The sequence below is a fragment of the Acipenser ruthenus genome, chromosome 2, assembly GCF_902713425.1.
Source record: "Acipenser ruthenus chromosome 2, fAciRut3.2 maternal haplotype, whole genome shotgun sequence".
Classification (NCBI taxonomy): Eukaryota; Metazoa; Chordata; class Actinopteri; order Acipenseriformes; family Acipenseridae; genus Acipenser; species Acipenser ruthenus.
Window position 1 is genome coordinate 19,921,083 of NC_081190.1, and position 23,857 is coordinate 19,944,939.

At 39.3% G+C, this 23,857-nt stretch overlaps 1 protein-coding gene across 9 annotated transcripts in view; it reads left to right on the forward strand.

The window, feature by feature from the left end:
- The first annotated feature begins 1,341 nt into the window (after nt 1-1,341).
- Nucleotides 1,342-23,857, forward strand: part of LOC117409423 (probable E3 ubiquitin-protein ligase HERC1) — a 66,638-nt gene continuing 44,122 nt past the window's right edge. For all 9 annotated transcript variants that reach the window (XM_034904240.2, XM_034904243.2, XM_034904253.2 and 6 more), the window contains exons 1-20: nt 1,342-1,691; nt 9,126-10,070; nt 10,386-10,481; nt 11,211-11,393; nt 11,704-12,015; nt 12,286-12,382; nt 12,998-13,141; nt 14,868-14,995; nt 15,087-15,231; nt 15,325-15,496; nt 16,845-16,979; nt 18,050-18,215; nt 18,730-18,855; nt 19,201-19,410; nt 19,915-20,067; nt 20,184-20,316; nt 20,551-20,742; nt 20,941-21,153; nt 21,543-21,716; nt 23,172-23,286. In XM_034904240.2, the coding sequence (XP_034760131.2) occupies nt 9,141-10,070; nt 10,386-10,481; nt 11,211-11,393; nt 11,704-12,015; nt 12,286-12,382; nt 12,998-13,141; nt 14,868-14,995; nt 15,087-15,231; nt 15,325-15,496; nt 16,845-16,979; nt 18,050-18,215; nt 18,730-18,855; nt 19,201-19,410; nt 19,915-20,067; nt 20,184-20,316; nt 20,551-20,742; nt 20,941-21,153; nt 21,543-21,716; nt 23,172-23,286 (3,824 nt within the window). In that variant the 5' untranslated portion in view covers nt 1,342-1,691; nt 9,126-9,140. The remainder of the gene's footprint in view (nt 1,692-9,125; nt 10,071-10,385; nt 10,482-11,210; nt 11,394-11,703; nt 12,016-12,285; nt 12,383-12,997; nt 13,142-14,867; nt 14,996-15,086; nt 15,232-15,324; nt 15,497-16,844; nt 16,980-18,049; nt 18,216-18,729; nt 18,856-19,200; nt 19,411-19,914; nt 20,068-20,183; nt 20,317-20,550; nt 20,743-20,940; nt 21,154-21,542; nt 21,717-23,171; nt 23,287-23,857) is intronic.

The following is a 23,857-nucleotide window of genomic DNA, read 5'->3' on the forward strand; positions in this document are numbered from 1 at the left end:
TGATCTGCCTATGTATTATTTAAATTCCAGCTGATTTCATCCTAGAGAGACGTGCACATAGGCTGAAGCCTCCCCAAAATGTACCTTAGCCCCCCTATGCCTCCCCCCCACCCCAGGTAAATTACTAAGTCAGGCTTCTCTTCTACATGTAGTAAACCAATATAAAGGAATTGTATTTTAGTGCAACATTGAACGTGATTGTGGGGAACCTCAACTTTTAATTTACACTATTTACCATATAAAGAGGCTGCGCGGTCCAGTGGTTAAAGAAAAGGAATTGTAACCAGAAGGTCCCCAGTTCAAATCCTAGCTCACTCATTCACTGACTCACTGTGTGACCCTGAGCAAGTCGCTTGACTGCCTTGTACTCTGTCTTTCAGGTGAGATGTTGACTCTACAGCTGATGCATAGTTCACACACCCTAGTCTCTGTAAGTTGCCTTGGGTAAAGGTGTCTGCTAAACAAACACATAATAATATTTCGATTGGGTAATTTATGTAGTCGCTCTGTATCAGTTATTTAATGTAGCCTTCTCAAAGCACTCTAATCTTTATAATGGAAAAGTACAGTTCCATAAATCAACACCATGCACTGTACTTTATAACTGCTACTGCATATGGGAAATGCATACAGTAGGACCAGCACTTATGCTGTTAATAATATTTATAGGAGAACTTTCCAAGGATTTTAAAAATCAATTATCTCATCTCCACTGGTCCCACTTTTAATATTGAAAACCCTCTCAGCACAATATACAAAGGATCAGTAATAATTTTCATAAATCTAAAAGAACGTGGATTGCAAATAACTCATTTAAAACAAAACATAGTATGATTGGGACATGGTATTTGTAGAATAGGAAAAAATGTATAATGGATATGGAATATAGCACTTTTTTACATGCTGTTACAAGAACAGCTCGAGTGTGTTCCAGTCCTCCTAACTGCAGCAGCACAATGTCACCTGTTATAGTATAGGGGAAAATAACTAAACATGAATTATGCTCATATTTGTACAGTATTTTGTTTCATTTTCACAAGAAATCTGATATCACTGTTCTGTAACTAGCTAGCTTGGAAAAAGGCCTACTGGGGGAAAAAAATATACAAAAACAGAACTACCGCACCAGCGCATAACGTCGCTGCAGCCCGACAAACGTGTCTGACACACTTAAAAGTTTACAAACTCCACCACAACATTCTGTACCAACCACTTTGCGCAAGTAAACACCAGTCTGTTATTTTTGCTTCCTAGAGCTATTTATACATCGTGATGTCTCGATAACAGACATGTTTTTATTAGACGTTTGGCTAAGTTCCCCACACAACACATTACTCCAACTGAGGAACCCTTTCCAATCTGGCTAACGGAGTGACGTTTCATGCAGAGATTTGACGACACACGTGGTAGACGCACGGTGCGTTGAAGGCAGGCCTGGATGTTTTTCATAGCAACAGCAGGAGCTGTTTGTACGTAACATCCTGGGTACAGACTGTGAGACAGCAGTTTACAAGTATATTACTAGTAGTGTTTATTAGTTAACTGAATGTTTACTCGCAGTACGTATTAATTAGAGGTTTCAAACCTAGGACCTTGGGAGAGCTGTTTTATGCCCAATAATATTATAGCCTGGCAGTGACACAGAGAGGGCACCAGACGTGAATTGGGTGTGAATGAAACAGAAATAAGAGGTAAGATGTTGGATTTGCAAAATATGTTTAAAGACTGGACAGTACTGCTGGTTTGGTAGTTGCGTCAAACGGGAATGTTAATGTTTGTATTGCCGTGGTGCTAGTACTGGTATAGTGCTGTACTACTACTGCAGAATATACTACATAGATCCTCCACACAGCTCCGTCTAAATCTGATTTCAAAGTGCAAAGAATACTCTACATACGGCATGTCACAGATGTAAGGAATATAGAAGTCATTCACTGAACGTTTTGCAAGAGTTTCGTCTTATTATTATTATTATTTATTTCTTAGCAGACGCCCTTATCCAGGGCGACTTACAATCGTAAGCAAATACATTTCAAGACGTGTTACAATACAAGTAATACAATAAGAGTAAGAAATACAATAACTTTTGTTCAAGTGTGACAAACCACAATTCAATAATACAGCAGATAATAGTGATAGTTACATCAGGGTATGATTAAATAGTGATAGTTACATCAGGATATGATTAAATACAAAATACTACAGGTTAAACACTTGGCAGATTACAGTATTCTGAAGTACAAGATTAAAATGCAGTAAAATAGGGGGCAGATAAGAGCAAAATAAAGCACATTTAAATGAAGGGTGATAGTGTCCCAGGATACAAACAAAGGAGTTCTAAGGTGCTGTTTGAAGAGGTGAGTCTTAAGGAGGCGCTGGAATGTGGTCATATCATTTATGGTTTGACCATAAATTATATGATTATGAGCATGGCAGTCTGGAGTGTATGGGCCACTGTAAAATCATGTCCAACATGATGATGATGCTGCTGCTGCTGCTTCTGCTGCTGCTGACAGGCCTTGTTGTTGGTTATACTCTATTGGATTTCACTGTTTTGTGAAGTAACCTGGAAAGTTGTCAAGTCATCAAATCCAAACATTTAGTGTAATATAATAATATAATAATGTAGCCCTCCTTTGGCATAGTCATAGACAGCAAAGCTCTAACAAGTATATTATTAGGGTGCTCTGTCTAAGGGGGGGGGGGGGGGGGGGGGTACCAGTACCCTAAGGAGATGTCTGCATTGCTAATTGAACTCTGAAAAAATCTCTTAAGAATTTGTTGCAGTAGGTCAGTCTATAAGCTTCAAAAGAGTTCACTTCAAATGTTATTTCTATTTTTTCCCCCGTTGTTGTATGGTGTGTGCATTCTGCTCCTCCAATATTCAGTTCTTCTTTTTTTCTAAATCTGCCTTTACCTGGATTTGGCTTTGAGCTTGGTGCTGAAACTAAACAGCCTTCCTCATTTCTTTCAAACCAGGTAACAATATGAACTTTCAACTCCACCTCACTGACATATAAACAGGGATTAAGTGAGGCTTGCGGAGTCATATTGTTCTCGGCACTTAGGATTGTCCAGAAAAGCTCCCAGTAAGCTCAAAGCTAGCTAAAGACACATTTAGAGAGAAATTATATTAACTTAATATTGGAGCAACAGAACCAGGAACTACTCCAAAAAGACTGGAAACTCCCGATATCATAATATACCATAATAAATTAAACGGAATTAGGATGTGAACAAGTAGAATCAATAATCACAGTAATGCAGATCGCCTTTACAGTAACTAGTCACATCAATAAAAAATATAGATTTCTGAACACGATATAGTAAAAAAATATATTTTTTTGGACTTCCCAGCAGCAGTTTAGTAAAACAAGAATTTTCAATTGCAGAAGACAGTACCAGAATACCACTTTTTAAGTTACTGTATCGTCCCTTTGTTTTGGGCTATGCACATGACCAAGGAATGACATCTACTGTAACTGTTGCCACTGTTGCTGCACGTAGCAAGCATTTCATTATGGGTTATGTGTTTAAAAACAAATTCTTGTATGTGATTTACAACTAAATACTTTTCATACATAAAAACGGGAAGAAGTTAACTATGGCCATTTAATTATAGCCACTCCATACAGTACAGTATGTAGCTTATTCATGGGAGCACTGACATTGTAATGGTCAGATTGCATGCGTACTTCCCTTTTTTCATGGCCCTGCTGTCTTTCCTTTTATGCTGATACTTAAAACAAACTACTGTAGCTGCTGTCCACCCTCTAGAAATCAGATTGCTATCATAATGTAATTAATGTGCAGACAGACATGTCGTGGCAGAAGCTTTTAAGATTGTGGGTTTCTGACTCTCACTTGAATTAGTCTACCTTGTTATTCTGGCTAAATATTACACAAACATGCATTGTGAAAACAAGTATTATCTTCTCTTTCTTGCATTTTGACCAGGTAAAAAGGAAAATGACAGTGGCTCCACACATGATTACTGTATGTTCCCAATAAGTATAGGAAATCCATATGGCTTGCATGAAAATATTAATTCATTTACCTTAATGATAATATATTTATGTATGATACTGGCCCTACTACAATTAGCTTGATTAATTATACACTGACATTCGTGCTTTGTTTGCACATGTTATTTAAGTGGATGGTTTAAATACGTGACTGTTCTTCACCTGTTTGCACTGAGGATGGTCTTGAATTGACTGAAATCTTCACACTTTTTCACTCCTGCACTGTTTGTTAGCACTTTTGGCCTGTTTTTCTTTATAACATAAATTACTTAATATTTTTGCATAAATTTGGTATTACAGCAAATTATTTTTTGCTGCCATATTTAATAGTGTTCAGTGTGTGTATCTAGTATATGTCTATGATTTATGAACTATTTGTGAACTTAATTTCGCTAATGGCCTTCAGGGTTTTTCTTTTAATGTACGGCACATGTATGAATAATATAATTCACGGCACATTAATTTTGCGGATTTAATAAACGTAAAATTAGCAAACATTTCTTGCTTGTGAATTTTTCTTGTTTTACAGTATATGACCCATTGGACACCATTGTCTAAGGTGCAGTAAATTGTTACTTAAGATTCTGTCACATACAAAGACCTATTCACACTTCAGTTACAGTAAATGGCACTCCATAAATTAAACAAATTGTTCAGACCATATCAATTCATTCTGTTCTGTTCTAAATTAAATCATCCTTGTAAGGGGAGCCTATGTATTTATGCGTCAGTTTCTTCAGGAGTCTACTGGGTTTATTTCATTTATATAAACAGTGGCAGACCTAAATACTGCCTGTAATGATCATTAAAAAGGGATATTTGTGAGTTTATACAAGTGAAACATCTACAGTAACATTACCGTACATGTGAGGGTTTTTAATTGGCTCCTTGGGGTAGTCCGCATGGAAGTCAAATGGTTGACACTACTGGTGTTTTCAACATTGCATTCCCAGCTGAGAATGTGCTGCTAAAAATAACATTCCTGGCTGAATATTACAGTAACAGTAATGGAGTAGGAGGGCAGCTCTGTAAAGCCATTTTATAGTATGATAATGGAAGGATTGCTGTGTCTAGCTATACTGTGGGCTGTCTTGCTGCCATACAGATTAGTAGCTGGTATTAGCAACGGGAGACAAGAAGCTGGTTGTTGAGCAGTATCTCTGCAGTTGAGCCCTGTTTAGGCTGGAACTGCTGAAGCTGTATCATTTCAGGGGTCAATGCAATGTACAGTACAGTAGTCTATGATGCTGGATTTGAAGCACGTTATATAACTGAACATCTGCATCAAATACTATAGCTACAGTGGTGGGAGCTGTTACAGTAAAAGCACGCCCACTTTGTGATTATATTTGCAAATAGATGTCCTGTGGTTCTCCTTCTTAATTCAAAATAAGTATAAAATTGTAATGAAATCCCTCTATCTGTTGCTAATTCATGACATACAGAAAATCACATTAAGAATTCTGCTGTGTTTGGGCATTGATACTGACTTGTCCAGATCTGATTGCTGCAATATGTTTTGTGCTGTCATAGAGAAGTATTTCCAGGATTTTTGATGAGAACAAAAACTTGCCTGCATATATCACTCCATTGCTAGACGGCCTTGATTAAAAAAATTAGTTTTTGACCTATAAACTGTGTGTGGCCTTGCTCCTGCTTCCCTACAAGGGCAAATATTCTACTGTATACTCCATATCTTCGTTCAATGCCTACTGTTTGTCTGAGAAGGAAAACAAGCTTTTGATTGCTATGCATGTAGACGGAGGGACCTGATTCATGGGGATATTTGCAATGCCAGTTCAACTACGATACAGTTTACAGTGTATCTAAGATTGCAAATATCCCCAGATTCATGGGGATATTTGCAATGCCAGTTCAACTACGATACAGTTTACAGTGTATCTAAGATTGCAAATATCCCCAGATTCATGGGGATATTTGCAATGCCAGTTCAACTACGATACAGTTTACAGTGTATCTAAGATTGCAAATATCCCCAGATTCATGGGGATATTTGCAATGCCAGTTCAACTACGATACAGTTTACAGTGTATCTAAGATTGCAAATATCCCCAGATTCATGGGGATATTTGCAATGCCAGTTCAACTACGATACAGTTTACAGTGTATCTAAGATTGCAAATATCCCCAGATTCATGGGGATATTTGCAATGCCAGTTCAACTACGATACAGTTTACAGTTTATCTAAGATTGCAAATATCCCCAGATTCATGGGGATATTTGCAATGCCAGTTCAACTACGATACAGTTTACAGTTTATCTAAGATTGCAAATATCCCCAGATTCATGGGGATATTTGCAATGCCAGTTCAACTACGATACAGTTTACAGTTTATCTAAGATTGCAAATATCCCCAGATTCATGGGGATATTTGCAATGCCAGTTCAACTACGATACAGTTTACAGTTTATCTAAGATTGCAAATATCCCCAGATTCATGGGGATATTTGCAATGCCAGTTCAACTACGATACAGTTTACAGTTTATCTAAGATTGCAAATATCCCCAGATTCATGGGGATATTTGCAATGCCAGTTCAACTACGATACAGTTTACAGTGTATCTAAGATTGCAAATATCCCCAGATTCATGGGGATATTTGCAATGCCAGTTCAACTACGATACAGTTTACAGTTTATCTAAGATTGCAAATATCCCCAGATTCATGGGGATATTTGCAATGCCAGTTCAACTACGATAAAGTTTACAGTTTATCTAAAAACATTTGCTTGACCTGGCCTTGGGATGAATTCAAAATATTTAATGTGAAAGTCCACAGGCTCACAAATCAGCAAATTGTGCAATTTACAACAGGGATCACATAGTATTTAAGTTAAAAGAAAAAGATCCTGTGAAAATGCCTTTTATGTGTAGGAATAATTGTGATAGGCATCAAAAAGTGGGGGAAAATAGTAATATAAAAAACGTTTGTGCTGTAGCTGGTGTACAGTGGAGTTTTTACACGAGTTGTGTCATGCTCTGTCATTAGTTAGAACCCCCTGTGCTGTACAGCAAGCAAGTTGGAGACACCCTGCTATATTTGTACTTTGGAAAGAAACAGTAGCCTTAGTGTAATAAATGTGTGTGGGTCCCTGTAGAAGCCTTAACACGTGTAGTGCTGCTAAGACTGCGCATGACAGCTCTCTTAACACCAGGTCATGTTTCTAAACAGGGAAGTCATCCACCAGACTTAAATAAAGCAACCTTCTGATATAGATTTATTTACACAGGTGCCACATAAGTTAGAAGGGTTCGGAAGGAAGGCATCTCAGAAAACATTTAATGAATCAGACTCACTCAAGGTGAAACTAGTTACATCTAAATTTACATTCATATGCTGTCAATTTCTGATCTATTTTGCAAATCATTCCTCTTGATCAGTTTGGTTGATGAGTTTAGCTGTCAGTGAGTTTCAGGTGGATTGAGGGGAATTTAGCATAGCTTTACATGGACGTTATTACATGAAGGAATATTAAAAAAAAATACAGAACAGTATATTTAAGAAGCAGAACTAAACATTTAAGAAGCAGATAAAAAGGAAAGAATAATAAGAGACTTATTTTTCTTTGAGGAATGGCCTTTTTATAACTTCACAATAAGTGATTTGGTCATTCTTCATCATTTGTGGCATAAATCTGTTTGAACACAAAGCATGAGGTACTATATATTTTTGTGAACAATTATTTTTGTCCTGAGTCTATTCAGTAGGAATTTGTAACCATTCCTGGGTACCGTACCTCTACACAGGACAGGAGTTAGGCATACTGTAATTCTACTAATATGATTAGTTTGGGGGGGGGGGGGGGGCATTGCATGGCTTGTAATGAATAGCCAACACTAATTGTAACCACATTTATTTTACCTGTGGCACCAAATATCTGAGTGCACCTTTAATCTTGGATAATAAATAAATGGGTGTAAACAGATGACTTCAGTAGCGACTGTCTCCAAAACAAAAACCCTAGTTTCATTTTTTGGATGTGAGAAACGTGAAAGTCTTCTCAGCACGTGTTAAAAAGATGGAACCACCACTAATGAGGATACTGTATAGTGAATTATGGGAGCCGTGTGAACCTACTGTACAGTACCCTACTCCCACTGACCCAGTAAGCCCACAGATTTAAGTGGTGTTGATTTACTGTGTGAAGAAGTGTGTCTAAAGTGTTTTTCTATATTGTTCTTGATGAATGCACCATGTACAGTAGCATGCTTATTCTTCAAGAGGGAAGCTGCCAGTTCAGCTTGCCTGTAAGAGAGGAACAATTGCAGTGACTATGTACTGTACAGCACAAAGACATAATTTAAGATAATTTGGACCCATCATTTTTATATCGCTTGTGAATCATTACTGTATGGGACTTTTAAAATAATGTTACTGTTTCGTGTCATAATAAGGGTGGCCTCTTTCTGTTGGGAGAACTACAGTACCAGTTCCAGAAGCTATATTAGTATGTGGGGTAGAGTGAGAAAGAGGCGGCTACAGCAAACTTACCCTGTGGACTGTTTACTAATGCCTGTTATGTAGGCCTAAATAGTTGTGTCACTTTTTGTCATGCTCTGTGAGGAATAGCCCTACTGAGTTACTGTCAAATCTCTGTTGAGAACAGTGACCTAATTTACCGGATACCTGGTGCAGTTACTGTATCCCTGGAGGGTTAGAGATGGGGATGGCTGGCTACACTTGGCAGTCTTTCTGTGGAAATTGTTAGTTTTCTTGTTCAATTTATAATGTATTTTATAGCCTATAGTTTTAAGCCTGAAGATAAGATTTACATGTCAATCATTAAAAAAGACTGCTCAGCAACAGTATTTCTTTGTGTTCTTTGTTTGCTTTTCATACTGTAGCTCTCATGGGATATTAAATATGTACTGGTCTGTGAGGGAATTCTGTCCAAAAGAAATGCAGCACAAACAAAAAAGGATTTCAAAAGCTGTTTGGTAATTCTGATACAAAGGCTACCAATAGCCTGTACAGTGTTTTAGTTGCCTAAATTGTTTAATAATTGATTGTTAACAGCAGAGAATTGATCATTCTTACTGATCCTGTTTTCAAACACGCTATCTTTCTTCTTTGCAGGATTATGATTAGAGAATGGTTCCTTGTCAGACACATGTGATGTTAAAGTGGCAGGAGCACCTAAACAGCTCCTGGGCGTCGGAGAACAGTGAGCAGGTGTCCACGAGGGAGGGAGCCTCCACCCTCTATAGCAAGCTCCTGAACAACAAGGAGGTGGTGGGGCTGGCTCAGCCGGCACAGGACCTTATTGGCCCCCGGCTCCCAGACTTTGAGCACGATGAAAGCGCTGCGGAGGAGCGGGAGGCGTATCTGGAAGCACTCCTCCATAGCCAGCTCGGCCTGGCCCGCCGCACCCTGGCCAGTACGCCCTATGCACTGTCCTTGCACCACAGACTGGCAGCCATACAGCGTATCTACTATGCACTGTCCAGTAAGCACCATGATCGCTTTCGGACTGGACTGCAGGCCTCCTCCACAAACAGCCTGGACAGCGGGGAACTGGAACATGCCTCGGACCCCTGGCTAGAGGGCATGCGCATCAAGTCTGGGACAGACGTCCTGATAGAGATGGGCGTGAGGACTGGCCTCAGCCTGCTGTTTGCCCTGCTGCAGCAGAACTGGTACCAAGCCAGACTGGACCCCAGCCTAGCCCTGTGCAATGACGTGCTAGCCACAGCCTCTTCGGTGCTCACCTCACTACCTCCTCTCTCCCTGGCCAATGAGAACAAGATCCCGCCAGTCGGGCTGGACTGCCTGACACAGGTGACAGCATTTCTAAAGAAGACCTCTGTCCCAAGCTCAGGGGCGGACAGCGCGGGTAGGAGGCTGGCTCTGGAGCTGCTGCTGGGGCTGGCAGTGCAGAGGGGGTCACTTAGGTTCTTGCTGGAGTGGATTGAAGTGTCAATGGCAGCCTCCACAGCCACCAACGCAACATTGCCAGAGCATGAGGATGGGATCGGGCATGACTGCATTCTCAAAACTCTGGCCCAGATGAGACAATACTCAGTAAGTTTATTTCATTGGCACAGAGAATATCAGGTATAGTATGAGCCCATATCTCACATTATTGCATGCGATCATGTCCCAAAAGTATTTTTATTTTTTATGTAACAGTCAAGTCTAGAAAAACAACTAGATATCTGTAGCAGAAAGACTAACAACTGCCCCCCCCCCTTTCCCAGCTGCTGGTGATGAGTTAGGAAGTCACTTTCAAGACCTCCTTGTAAATGAGATATATATCTCAAGGGTTCTGTCCTGGTTAAATAAATAGATTTGGAAGTTGCTGTTCTTAGTGAAATACTCTTGTCTCTTTGGTTTCAGGGTATTGGAGGAGATGCTCTCCATGTCCAGGAACTGAAGAAAACCGCCGATGGACTTTGCCCTCTCGCTCATGTGGCGCTCTGTCTCTTTGAGGAGGTGTGTACTGTGTTGTTTATTTTCACTTTACTGAATCATCTTCAGCTGCTCTGCGCCATTCAAGACATGGGGCTGGGCTATCAGAGTGACAGATCATACTCTAAAGCCATAAATATTTGCAAGCCTTTTATTATGCGTTTTTCACATTTTTGGCACGAATATCAAATTCCACTAAAAATGCAAACTTAGTATATTGTAACAGGTCACCAACATTTCTGGAGCAAAATAGGTTTTATGGGTGTGATTCGCCAAATGTTTTGGTCTCAAATATTTATGGCATTACAGTATTTCAGTATACTGTATACATGTTAGGCATTTTTTAATTATCAAAACGGTGGCATACAGTATCTAAATACCACTGCTATATAAGACATTTACATAGTTTTACATACTATTTTTAGTCATGTCCATTTAATATATTTTTCTAGAATTACATAAATCAAAGAAAAGTACAGGATTTGGGGTGGAAAGGAAGGGACAGTTTGTTTACTGGTTTAGTATATTTCCTATTTCAGCCTTGGTTGTGCATTGCAGTAATGCTGAACAATATCTGTGCTAGTTATCCATTTAATGCACCATAAATATTAGGTGTAAGCAAGCCCGTTACCCCTCAGCATCCTGTTTATTAAAGTTTAATACAACAAAAACATAATTCAAGTAACCTAAAAAATCACACACTGTCCAGCTGAGAGACTTGATTTGCATATATTTTAATATTTTATTTTCCAGATCTGTCATTTGGCCTCCAATTGCCAGTGTTCCTGCAACACTAGTTCTGGGTCCCAGGGCAGCGAGAATGACGCTGTTGTTGTCTATGTCTGGGGAAGTAACAGCAGTCACCAGCTAGCGGAAGGCACTCTGGAGAAGATCCTGCAGCCCAAGCTGGCTCAGGGATTCAGTAACCCACAAATGGTATACACGTTCAAATTAAGTACAGTGTCCACATACTGTAATCTTTTGTTTTTAATACATCTGCATGTGCGGAGATCTGTTTGATAGTGATCACATTCCAGGTTTATAGCGAAGATATACTTTTCAATTCAAAACCTGGGCACTGTTGCTGATAGGGTGCAGCAGTCTCTTGCCCTTAAGTATTGCTAATATTATTATTATTATTATTATTATTATTATTATTATTATTAACAGTAGTAGTAGTAAATAATAATAATAATAATAATAATAATAGTAATGATAATAACTTCAGGCTGTTTTTTCTTCTCAGATTGAAGCTGGACAGTACTGCACGTTTTCAGTGTCCACAGACGGCTCGGTGAAAGCGTGTGGAAAAGGAAGCTACGGAAGACTTGGGCTGGGAGACTCCAATAATCAATCGGTTCCCAAGAAACTGGTGCTGGAGCCCCCTCGAAACATCAGGAAAGTCTCTTCTTCAAAGGGCTCTGATGGCCATACGATGGCAGTGACAGTAGAGGGGGAGGTGTTCAGCTGGGGGGATGGCGATTACGGGAAACTTGGACATGGAAACAGCGCAACTCAGAAATATCCCAAACTCATCCAGGGACCATTGCTTGGCAAGGTCAGGAAAACTGTGGCGATTGTCTTATATTTCCTTTGATGATATTGATGGCTACTCTTTCAACCTGTTTAGAGATAACCGTAGTAACTCTAAGGTTATTTATCTTTCTGTATTGTTGCTTTAGAGTTAAATTGATTAAACATACATGATATAAAAATCTCTTAAAAAAGGGGGAAAAAATCATGCAGTAGAGTATTATGTATAAAATGGTGTGTGAGCAAATTATATTTCTCTCGCTTCATGGGGTGCAATTATCTTTGAATTCCCCAGGTTGTGGTTTGTGTGTCTGCTGGATACAGACACAGTGCAGCTGTAACTAGTGATGGAGAACTCTATACCTGGGGAGAAGGTGATTTTGGTAGGCTTGGTGAGTCTACTGTTTTTTCTTTGTCTGACATGCTTAAAACATATTTTGAATATTATTCTGCTTTACAATAACAGATCAAGTTTTTTCTTGATTTGGACAAAATTACTCTACGGCATATTGTGTGTGAATGTGGTAGGTCAGATACTTTTGTTGCACTTCACCAAAGTTAATCTGGCTAAACACTACAGTACAGTATATAAAAGCAGATTGTATCTCACATTTGTCCATGGGGTGAAAATCTGCCAAGAGGCAAATGGAGACCAGGTGTAAGAGTGTAAAAAAAGTTAAAAATGGTGACGTGTTTAAGGAGACAGAATTGATCAATGCACTGCTGTTGCTGTTTTGGATTGCAAATCAACTTAGGTACTTTTAACAAAAATGTAATTGGATGCCTTTATCACCGGTTTACTTAAGCAGTTCTTTGGGAGTTGCATTGCATTGCTCACTGTGTGTTTTTTTTTTAAATTTAAATATAAGGATCTCATTGATTTTTGTTATGTTGGATGTTTGATGAGGGTGGGGGTATGTCTGTCATGTGACTGAAACTGAAAAATAATTTTAAAAGTAATTTGCATAAAATGTGGATTTACTTTCTTACATATTTTTCTATTATAGGGCACAGTCACAGCCATAGCCGGAATGTGCCGACCCTTGTGAAGGATATCAGTGGAGTGGGGCAGGTGGCCTGCGGTAGCTCCCATACCATTGCGGTGGCTCAGGATGGCCGGGTAGGGTGGTCGTTTGGAGGTGGTGACAATGGTAAATATGGAGCTCAGACTTGAAGTATGATCAGCTGAAATGTAGGGAGCTTTAAGGTCTACCTTGATTACAGTGTGGCCCTGTTATGAAAGATGACAAAGAAAATGTCAATACACCTGCACTGGTCAAGTTACAATTCAGATTGTGCTTTTGGTTCATAGAGACTTGACTGGCATTGAGTGTTGGTGACTCTTATTTAATGAAGTCTGCATTATCTACTGAAGCAATGCTAAGCCTAAATCAAACATGTCCTCAGAATACAGTTTAAAAGTTCTGTGAAAATGACCTGCTGTTTCTGTGTTCAAAGCATGCCATCAGGTTTGCAATCGTAATAATTGCAGATTACACTGTAGTCCATGTTAAGCCAAGGACCAGCTGATGAAATGCAATGTACCTAAGTATCAACTGATTTAGGTGCATTGCATTGTATCATTTCCCAAGTATGCAGACATGGAGTGCATTATGATCAACTATTTTGCATAGCTTCTTAAAAAAGATTCCTGCAAGCATGAGTCATTGTGGAAGCCCTGTATTTATTTATTTATTTATTTATTTATTTATTTAGATATATTTATGTAAACCAATTTTTAAATATAGAAATGTTGGATAACACAGAAAGAAGTTTTAATGCTATATAAGATACACGTGTTTGCAGGTTTGTACACTCTGTTAGTTTTAAAAGGAGATTATCAGAGGAGGTATAGTAACTGGTAAATGCAATATTGCATTTAATTGCACTGATGGCGACCGTCTGACTGCTGGAATAAACACAATCGCACATTGCTGGAGGAACCGATGCGCTCAAGAGATAACATAGGTTACGCACAAAAGAGCAAAGGGCCACACCAAGATAACACCATCTTAGACAGTGTGAACCAGAACCAGGCTTTCTTTACGACACGTACACGAGACCCTCCACAGGGTGCCCGGGGTGATTGAACCCACGAAGAGAAGGAAGGAGGTGGGCTGAGGTCAATGGCTAATTAATCAAGTGCGCTTAGCTCAGCTCAGCTCACTTTCTCTTTCATTCAGACTGGTATTAGAGACTTGTTGCTGGAGGATCAAACCTACAGTATTGCATTATATTATTTTGTTCTGTTTTGTTTTGAACTTAAGTTTTGCATCGTGTGAAATGTATTTCATTAAACACATTATTTGGTTGAAAAAATGTTTTCCAATAAAAAAAAAACGTACAGTAAACCTGTGGTTGAGTCCCAGGTCAAGGCTGGTTTGCACCCTTGAAATAGTACCTAGACTCTGAAAACTGCAGTTCAATGCCTTGGCACACTTTTATTATTCAAATAACAAAAACAAACAAATACATCATTTAAACAAAACTCTTCTAAATAAACAGCACAAGTTATGGATATCACACATGAACTAACCTGACTTTAACACTGTGTTCAGGCTTGGCATGCACCTTCACTGAACCATCTCCACAACAAACATTTCTTTGTTCTCTTTTATAGGGTGTGTCCAGGAGTTAATTGACATCAATAATTCAGTTCCCACCTGGTCACATTCCACACTTTTCTCATAAATTAAACAATTACACACACCAATTTAAACTGGGTGGCTGCTTAAAGGTGGCCATCTTGTCCCCAGGCTCTGTGCCTGAGCCAAGATGGCTGCCAGCCACCAAACACACATTTCTCATGTGCAGAGCCTCTTCTCTGTCACAAAACCATAATTGATATAATGTGTGTTTTTTGCTACTGTCTTTCAGGTAAACTAGGCCATGGGGATACAAACCGAGTGTACAGGCCCAAAGTAATTGAAGCACTGCAAGGTCTCAGTATTAGGAAAGTGTGTGCAGGCAGTCAGTCCTCACTGGCACTGACCTCCGCAGGACAGGTAAGAGCAGTCACTGGCTTTTATTTAAAAAAAAAAAATCTGAAAGCTTATTTAAAAATATGTATTTTTTTTTTACTTTGTTCTCATGCAGGTGTTTGCATGGGGCTGTGGCTCTTGCCTGGGATGTGGTTCATCTGAAACAACAGCCCTGAAGCCCCGTCTCATTGAGGAACTGAGTGTGACCAAGATCATTGATATCTCCTGCGGAGACAGCCACTGTCTTGCCTTGTCACATGGTGGGAATAAATGAAATAACGAAGACAAATAACATACTGTATTACAAGTGCCAAAGCCTGTAATAACTGTATTTATTTTTATTTTTTTGGCAGAAAATGAAGTGTATGCCTGGGGTAACAATGCAATGGGGCAGTGCGGGCAGGGACACACCTCCACTCCTGTCACAAAACCCAAGAAAGTAATTAGCTTGGAGGGAGTAGCCATTCAGCAGATTACTGCTGGCACTTCGCATAGCCTAGCCTGGACAGCAGTACCTACAGACAGGTGGGAATGGAGAATGAGCTTCACTGCACATTATTTCAGACAAGACGTGATAGTATGATAGTAAACTGATTTTCAAGGAACAACTTCGTTATCACATCTAGGATGGAGAAAAAAAGCATACTAACGGGATAATATTATACCTCTAAAGATTAAAAAAATATAATATTATTATTAATCTGACATTTAGCAGATGCTTTTATCCAAAGCGACTTACAGAACTAGGGGGTGAACTATGCATCACAACTGCTGCTGCAGAGTCACTTATGATAGGACCTTGGATGTACGTCTCATATAATGATAATAAAAAGGTTAGTCCAACCTTAGTTATCTGTTTAAATTGGCACAATTCATTGTAACATGAGGCTCATGTGGATGGAAACCACTGTATCTACATGTGGCGGATCCTCTTAATTGCAGAATATGTAATCTATTAACAGTTGGCATAAATCCAACAGTATTGCACCCAAATGCAATCTGAAACGTCTCAAGCAGGCTAGAGTGTACGATAAGTTTGCAGATGACTTGTAAAAATTTTAATCAGGTGTCCTGCTGTGTATTAACAAGACAGAGAAGCAATTAGTTTAAAAAAACAAAAAACATTGGGGGCTCTTGAGTGGCGCTCTATAGCCTGGACGTCGCCGGTTCGAGTCCAGGCTATTCCACAGCCGACCGTGGATGGGAGCTCCCAGGGGGCGGCGCTCAATTGGCCGAGCATCGTCCGGGGGGAGGGAGGGTTAGGTCGGCCAGGGTGTCCTCGGCTCACCGCGCACCAGCGACCCCTGTAGTCTGGCTGGGCACCTGCGAGCTTGCCTATAAGCTGCCCAGAGCTGCGTTGTCCTTCGACGCTGTAGCTCTGAGGCGGCTGCACCGTGAGTCTGCAGAGTGTAAAGAAGCGAGCGGCTGACGGCACACGCTTCGGAAGACAGCGTGTGTCCATCTTCGCCCCTCCCGAGTCAGCACCGGGGTGTTAGTGGTAAGCTGAGCCTAAAAATAATAATTGGGCATTTCAAATTGGGGAGAAAATAATAAAAAAAAAAACTAATTGGCAACGACTAAATTAAAAAAAACAAAAAAACAAAAAAAACAAACAACAACAACAAAAAAGTCAGTCACAAGCACAATAGATGGGCACAAAGATGAATGTGTTCCAACCCACCTTGTGGTAAGCCCAAGAGCGTGGCATTGTGGGAAAGAACACATCAGCAACTGTAGACTTCTATCTTCAGCGCTGTCATGCTGGAACCTTTTATTTTATTTTCTTCTTTATTTTTTTTTTATGGAATTCTGAATGTGAGCTTCAATTATTGTGATTCATTATGTTTACTCCTGTTATTTATCATACTTTTAGGCAGCTGGTAGCTTGGCACAGACCTTTCTGTGTCGATCTGGAGGAGAGCACCTTCACATACCTCCGCAACTTCTTGGAGCGCTACTGTGATGGGATCAACAGTGATGTGCCCCCACCCCCATTCCCATCTCAAAGGTACTGCGAGTCCTTGTATTCTAGTAGAAATGAGGTTTGAACTGTGGAAGACGCCACTTTGAGCATTGAAAGTCCCAACTAAGTAATCTTTATCTTCTGTTCCTTCAATTGTGTTTGAAATATTCTTCTTCTTCATTCTCATCTGTCTCACTCACCTCATGGTTCCTGTATAAGGTATGATATACAGCAGCAAGTAAAGTAGGGGTAGGAATACAGTAATGGGGGCATTTCTACAATTCTTTATTAGGTTCTCTATTTTTACAAACTACTTACTAATTTTATAGTTCAATATCAAATTACATTAAAACAGTGAACTGATTGAAAAGGTTAGTTCAGTGGATTGACAGCAATTTAAAAACATTCTGCCTGCAGGTCACCAGTTCAGTCAGGTATGCATCATAGTATTGGGGTTTGATGGAATGAGATCTACTTCATATTTGAGTTTGCACTAAATTGCAATTTTTTTATCAGTTTACTTGAGAGGACAAATATTTACAGTGGCACAGAACTCCGCTCCGAGGAAGGACAAAGATATATGCAGGGTTCCGTAATTTTGGACTATTAAAATAAACTACTCTTTATAAAAAGAGAAACAGATTGTGGAAGGGCAGCATTGCAGTCAAGGCAAGTGTCAGGAATAACAGAGGCAGGAGATAAGAGTTTGCAGTTTTAAAGCTTTTGCTGAACACTTTTATTTACAACAGAAATAAGTAAAAATCAAACCAAACATCCAAAACAAAACAGGCTATCTCTGTACAGGACAGAGAGCACAACCTGCTGTTCTCAGCCCTTTTCCTAACCTAACTCACTTGGAGCTGTCTCCCAGCTCTCTGGCCACATTCCGCACATGTTTTTAGAAGGGAGGGGATTCTAACCCCAGCCCTGACATATTTGACACATACTTTTTATAAACAAAAACATATACAGTATTTATAAAATTTGCAGTGCCCCTGCCCTCCCACTAATATATTAATGACGTTTTGAAATCTAGAAACACAGTACCAAAAACACCTACAGAATATGTGGTATATAGCAAAGTTAAGTTACCTTGTGTTTGTTGTCCTGTCCAGAGAACACCACCAGTTTGTGCTGCTTTGTCTGAAGCTGCTGGCCATTCACCTCTCCCTGGCCCATGCAGGGGGGACTGGAGCCTCGGTCCTAGGGGTGCAGGGGAGGCCCCTTAGGAACCTTCTCTTCAGGCTCATTGACTCAAATGTACCTGATTCTATTCAGCAGGTATGTCTGTTACCACTTTTTTAGAATCTGGTAGAAAACTTTTTTCTAGTTAATTTTGATAAAACATATTTGTCTCTGGACTATAAACTTGGGAGATGTACAGCATAAAATGATCATCCATAACTTTAAACATTCAGTACAGTAGAGAAGTCTTTATCAGTGTATTAATATAGTCTGTTATCTCATTGAAAGTTTGTATAAAATTATTACAGAATATATTTTTAATACTACTACAACATAAAATAATTGAAAGGAAATGATCAGTAACTAAAAATGCTGAGTTTTGTCACAACGACTTACCAAAAGTGAAGTTTTTTTTTTTGTTTGTTTTTTTTTTCTTGAAGAGTATCAGCAGTCCAGTTACAGATTTGGTAGTAAAATTGCACTTTTATCTGCTCCCAGGCTAGATCGTAACAGTTCCCAACTGTCTGTGCTACACCTTACTGTGGAGATTTCACAGAAAAAGTAGAACATCTGTTTATTTTCAAAAATAGCTGTGTGTGTTTCTTTTCAGGCTGTGATGAACACACTCTCCATTGGTGCGTCATTGCTCCTGCCCCCTCTCAGGGAGCGAACTGAGCTTTTGCACTCTCTTCTACCTCAGGGCCCAGAGAGCTGGGATAGCCTTTCCAATGGGCAGGTAGGGGTCTCTACCATTTCATCTCTTAAACACGGGAGTGTAATGTTGTTGCAAAAGTTGTCAGATGAAGCTTAGGATGTATATCAGTGTGAGAGAAATGCTGCATAGTTGTGCCTTTGGCACCAAGAAACCTAAATGTTTGATGTGTTTCATAGAGATTCGGTATATCATATTCTCCAGCGTGTTTAAAAGGGCAGGGTGCCATGCTAGTACCTTTTTACAGCACATGTGTAATTGATAGTTACTCAAACTGACCTGGCCCAGCAACTGGCTTCTGCATGCATGTGGACATGCTTCCTTATTTATTTATTTAAAGTTGTTTATTTATCTATATCTCTATCCCAGAGAATGCAGCTGGACATGGTTATGAACAGCCTGCAGGAGCAGTCCCATGTTGCCTCCTTGCTTGGGTACAGCTCTCCAGCAGAGCTATCTGCAGGGCTAACCCAGAGTTCTGCACCGGACCAGCCATTAGTTAGCTCAGACACTAACGACCACTTTCACCTGGCAGAAGTCCTCCTGAAGACTCTTCTACTGAACATCGGTTTCTACACTGTAAATATTTAATTGCATTTTGCTGTTTTAATTTATTTGCATCTATAGTAATTCCATTGATTGTGATTGATGCTACATTCAACACATACTGTATCAGTGCAAACAAATACCTTCGTGCCAACCTTCTGATTCAGTTTTCAGAACAAAATATAGCCTAGCTATAAGAGCCTTTTTTCTGACTGCTTGTTCCAAAAATATGGGATTAATTCTTACACAAGTCTGCCAACATTTTAAGTGTTGTTGAACCTCAGAGCTATTGTTTGATTCAGAGTGCACTTAAAGTTGCAGCACCGTTGCTTTATTTCAGCCTTGTATAATAGATGGGGTTTTTAAATCTCCACCACGGTCCACTGCTGCAATCTTGCAGTTGTGATTCATTTGCCAACATTTTATAACTAGTATTGGTAATTAAAATGTCAGTCTAAATGTAAATCATCATAAACAGATATTTTATCAGCATTGACAAGTAAGGACAAGGAAAAAAAAGTGATGTTCTTTCCACAGGAGCGTGCTTTTGGAGAATTGGAGAAAAATAGTGATAAACTACAAAGCAGCATAGCCCATAAGCAGAGTGATCCACCGTCTCATTTTCATCGTCTCCTGTCAGCCATGCACAGACACCTCCTGGCACACTGCTACACGAACTCAGAAGCAAAGGTACCATTGCAAATTATTATACAACACAGGCTTGTGTATCTTCCTGATTTTAAATCTGCCTTGTATAATTTGTTTGTTTATCGATAAACTTGAAATTTGTGCTTTTTTTCCTTTAGGTTGATGGCAGTGTGGCGTTACTTCATAAACACCTCTGCCTGCTTTTGCCTTACGCTGCTGACACCTTTAGGAGGTCTACCATTTTACTGGAGGAAAGCTCTCTTGACAAGCACGTTGTTAAGAAACTGCACAGTAAGAGTTAATTCCTAATGAGTTTCTTTCATCTAAAGAGGTTGAAACCTCAAAGATTCTTCTGTTAGCCATGCTGTAAACCACCCACGTTGGTGTGCCAGAATAAATGGTGGCAATATGCAATCTGGGTATTTAGTCATTATGGTGGTGCCGTGTGGTCACTAGGGAGGCTTCCTGCACTTGTGTCTTGGTATGGTGTTTATTCTGTCATATCTGTGTATTGTTCCCCTCCAGCTGTTCTGTACAGCTCTGCAGCAGGAAGCCTCATGTGCCAGGTGATATACTCTCTCCTGCTACTGCCGATCCATGTTATACGTCCTCTACTGCCTCACCTTTTGTCCCTGCTCGAGCATGTCAATGAGCTCAACTGCTTCTTACCTGATACCGGAGTCTTGGAGGAGCAGGAGCTGGAAGGAACACTATTTGGTAAGAAAACACAACTGGCATCAGATACTGTAAATTTAAGTGCAGGTAGCTTGCAGAGATCATGTTATTTATTTATTTATTGAAGTATACAGGATTTAAATAAAGAACGGTTCAAAATACTTTGTAGTTACGAGGCAATTCTTTTTGTTATGAAGCAATTCTTTTTGTTGCTATTTTGAATTATTATTATTATTTTAGAGTCATCAGAAAGTCCTAAACCATCAGCTGAAGCAGAGACTGGATCGTGGGTCTGGCTGCTTGATTTGGAGAGGTCGGTGGCTTTGACTATTGGCCGGTGTCTGGGTGGAATGTTACAGGGGCCTCCCCTTTCCCAACAGGAGATAGCAGCTGAGTTCTGGCTAGAGAACCCCCTCCTGCGAAATGGCTTGGAGATGGACTATGATCAGCAAGGTATGGTGTAACACTTGCAATCCAGAGTTGGTACAAAGGCTCCCATTGCATACAGTAGCTTTTTATTCAATCTAATCATAAGTGGATCTAAATACTACAGCCATTTAAGTCTAATAATTATGCCCCCATAGACCCCCTTTTATCAGGCTTCTTTGGTAAATGATGTAACTTCGCAAAAATATTAAATTGGGCAATATTTTGTTATTCACTAGCTGGTGTATAATCAGGAAAGTTGAAGTTAAGTATTTAAAGTAAATTCTATATAAATTTAAAAAAAAAGAATACATTTGTGTGTATATATATATATATATATATATATATATATATATATATATATATATATATATAAATATATATATTTTTTTTTACTGATTTTTCACCCCTCACAGATTCCACAATCATGTGGTTGACCGAGACTGCGCTCTCTGGCTGTGCTGACCCCAAGCTAGGGGATGCAAAGCTGTCTAAGGGGAATGCCATGCTGGTAGATCTGGCTCTGGGCACCGCTCGAGAGCCAACACACAGCCTCTGGAGGAGAATGAAGGACTATGCCATAAGCCGAGGTAACGCCACAGACAACAGACAAAAAAAAATCTACCTCCTGCAAAAAACATTTTCTATTGTAAAATACAACGTCTTTTCAATGCATACGACATTGATACTACATTGATAAAGTTAATTGTTAAGAATTGAATGAGATTTAAAGTGATTGATACACAAGGAATTTGTACTATTTGTGGTTTGTTTTTTATAAACAATACAAATTGGGATTTAACTGTAATCTGTGAACACACTTTAATTCAGGGCTGCAGAATGTTGGCGCACAATGTGCATCCAAGGATTTGGTCGGGAGCCAAAGATTATCATCAACCCCCGGGACCGCTGTTGTCGGGCTCATATTGTTCACTTTAATTCTCATGCTCTTTTCTGTTTGGGGTTTAGTCACATAAACAAGATAAAGCATTATGTCATTTTTTACCCTGCATGCCGTGTGATTGCAAACATGTGACTGCAGTAATACAGTATATGACATCAGTGTTAATGCAAGCTTTTTTGCTATTTTGTTACATTTCTTTTCTTCTTATTCAGATTTTGTTAATTTTTATTTTTATTATTAAAATGCCACCTCCTCCAAGTCATAAGAGGGTGAAATGAGATTATTGTAAAACAGAAATGAGACGATCTGAACTTGCTCATCACACAAATGTTAAACAAACGCTCCCAGCTTTTTTCTTTACAACACACTGCATTAAGAGACTTAGGGCCATATTTACTCTTATCGGGATGGTGAGTATTTGGTTAAATGCGTTATACCTTTCTATATATTCGTTCCATCAAAAGTTTTCAATTATAAATACAGTGTGCATAATTCCAATGATCGTCTAGTTTATTTATTTGCTGTGTAATGGCAATTAATTAGACTCCCGTCTGAAATGTATTCTCAGGTTTCATTTACACAGCACATTTTTTGGTAAATTACATTACTAATGCTATTAAGATTTTACTTTTTTTTTTTTTTTTTTTAATTACAAAATAAATAAATAATGCACTTTTCCCTAAATTACTAAAAATATTTAATGAAAAAAAAAACATCACTCAAAACGAGAGGCATATTTTACATTATTCCAATAAACAAATAACGATTTGCAGTCTGTGCCCTGAAGACTTTGGACAATATTATTTGTTTATTTAGCAGACGCCTTTATCCAAGACGACTTACAGAGACTGGGGTGTGTGAACTATGCATCAGCTGCAGAGTCTCTTACAATTACGTCTCACCCGAAAGACAGAGCACAAGTAGGTTAAATGACTTGCTCAGTCACACACAATGAGTCAGTGGCTGAGGTGGGATTTGAACCGGCGACCTCCTGGTTACAAGCCCATTTCTTTAACCACTGGACCACACATTCTGCTACCTTGCTTTAATTATGTTCTGCCCATGGAATTATCATCTGTAAAACAATAAATAAATATAACAAATGTTGTTCTTGTTTTCCTTGTGTGCTGCTGTGTTGAAGACTGGGAGAATGGTAATGTTGTTGGAGATTCTCTTCTGGATACAGTATGTAGATTCGTGTTTGCTGCTTTACTGAAACACGCTGGGCTACATGAGCAGGCATACTGGGAGGATAGGTGAGCATTGGTATTTTTCTAACTTGTGAGAATGGATCTGTTTGTTGTGGAACTTTCTGTTCTTTTCTTGGAGAAGCAACACTGCCCTCATGCTCTGTGATCATCCACAGCAAGCCAACAGAGATCCGGTTTTACTAAGACAATGACCAAATAAAAATATTATTGGTTTCATTATTATGCATTTTCACCATTAGGTGTCAGCCTATCACTCTGTCTCATGATTGTAGGCATCTTCTTTTGTCCTTTAGCAGGGATGGAAATAAGGCTCCTGTTGCATAGCAGTTTCACCCATTCCAGGTTTTACTACGAGCTTGCTCATCCATAGTGTATATGTTAGCTCAGGTGTGTCTTACTAAACTCATAGTAAAACCAGAAATGGACTAAACTGCTATGCAATTCAAGTCTTATTTCCATCCCTGCTTTGGATCTGTAAAGGAGAATCAAGCTATTGTTGCTCAAAACTTTAGATTTTTTGGATGTATTGTTTATTTCACAGAGCCACCCCCCCTGCTTTTTTGGGAGACCTAACAAGTATAGTCTTAAAATTCATATCATGAACACAACATGTCAT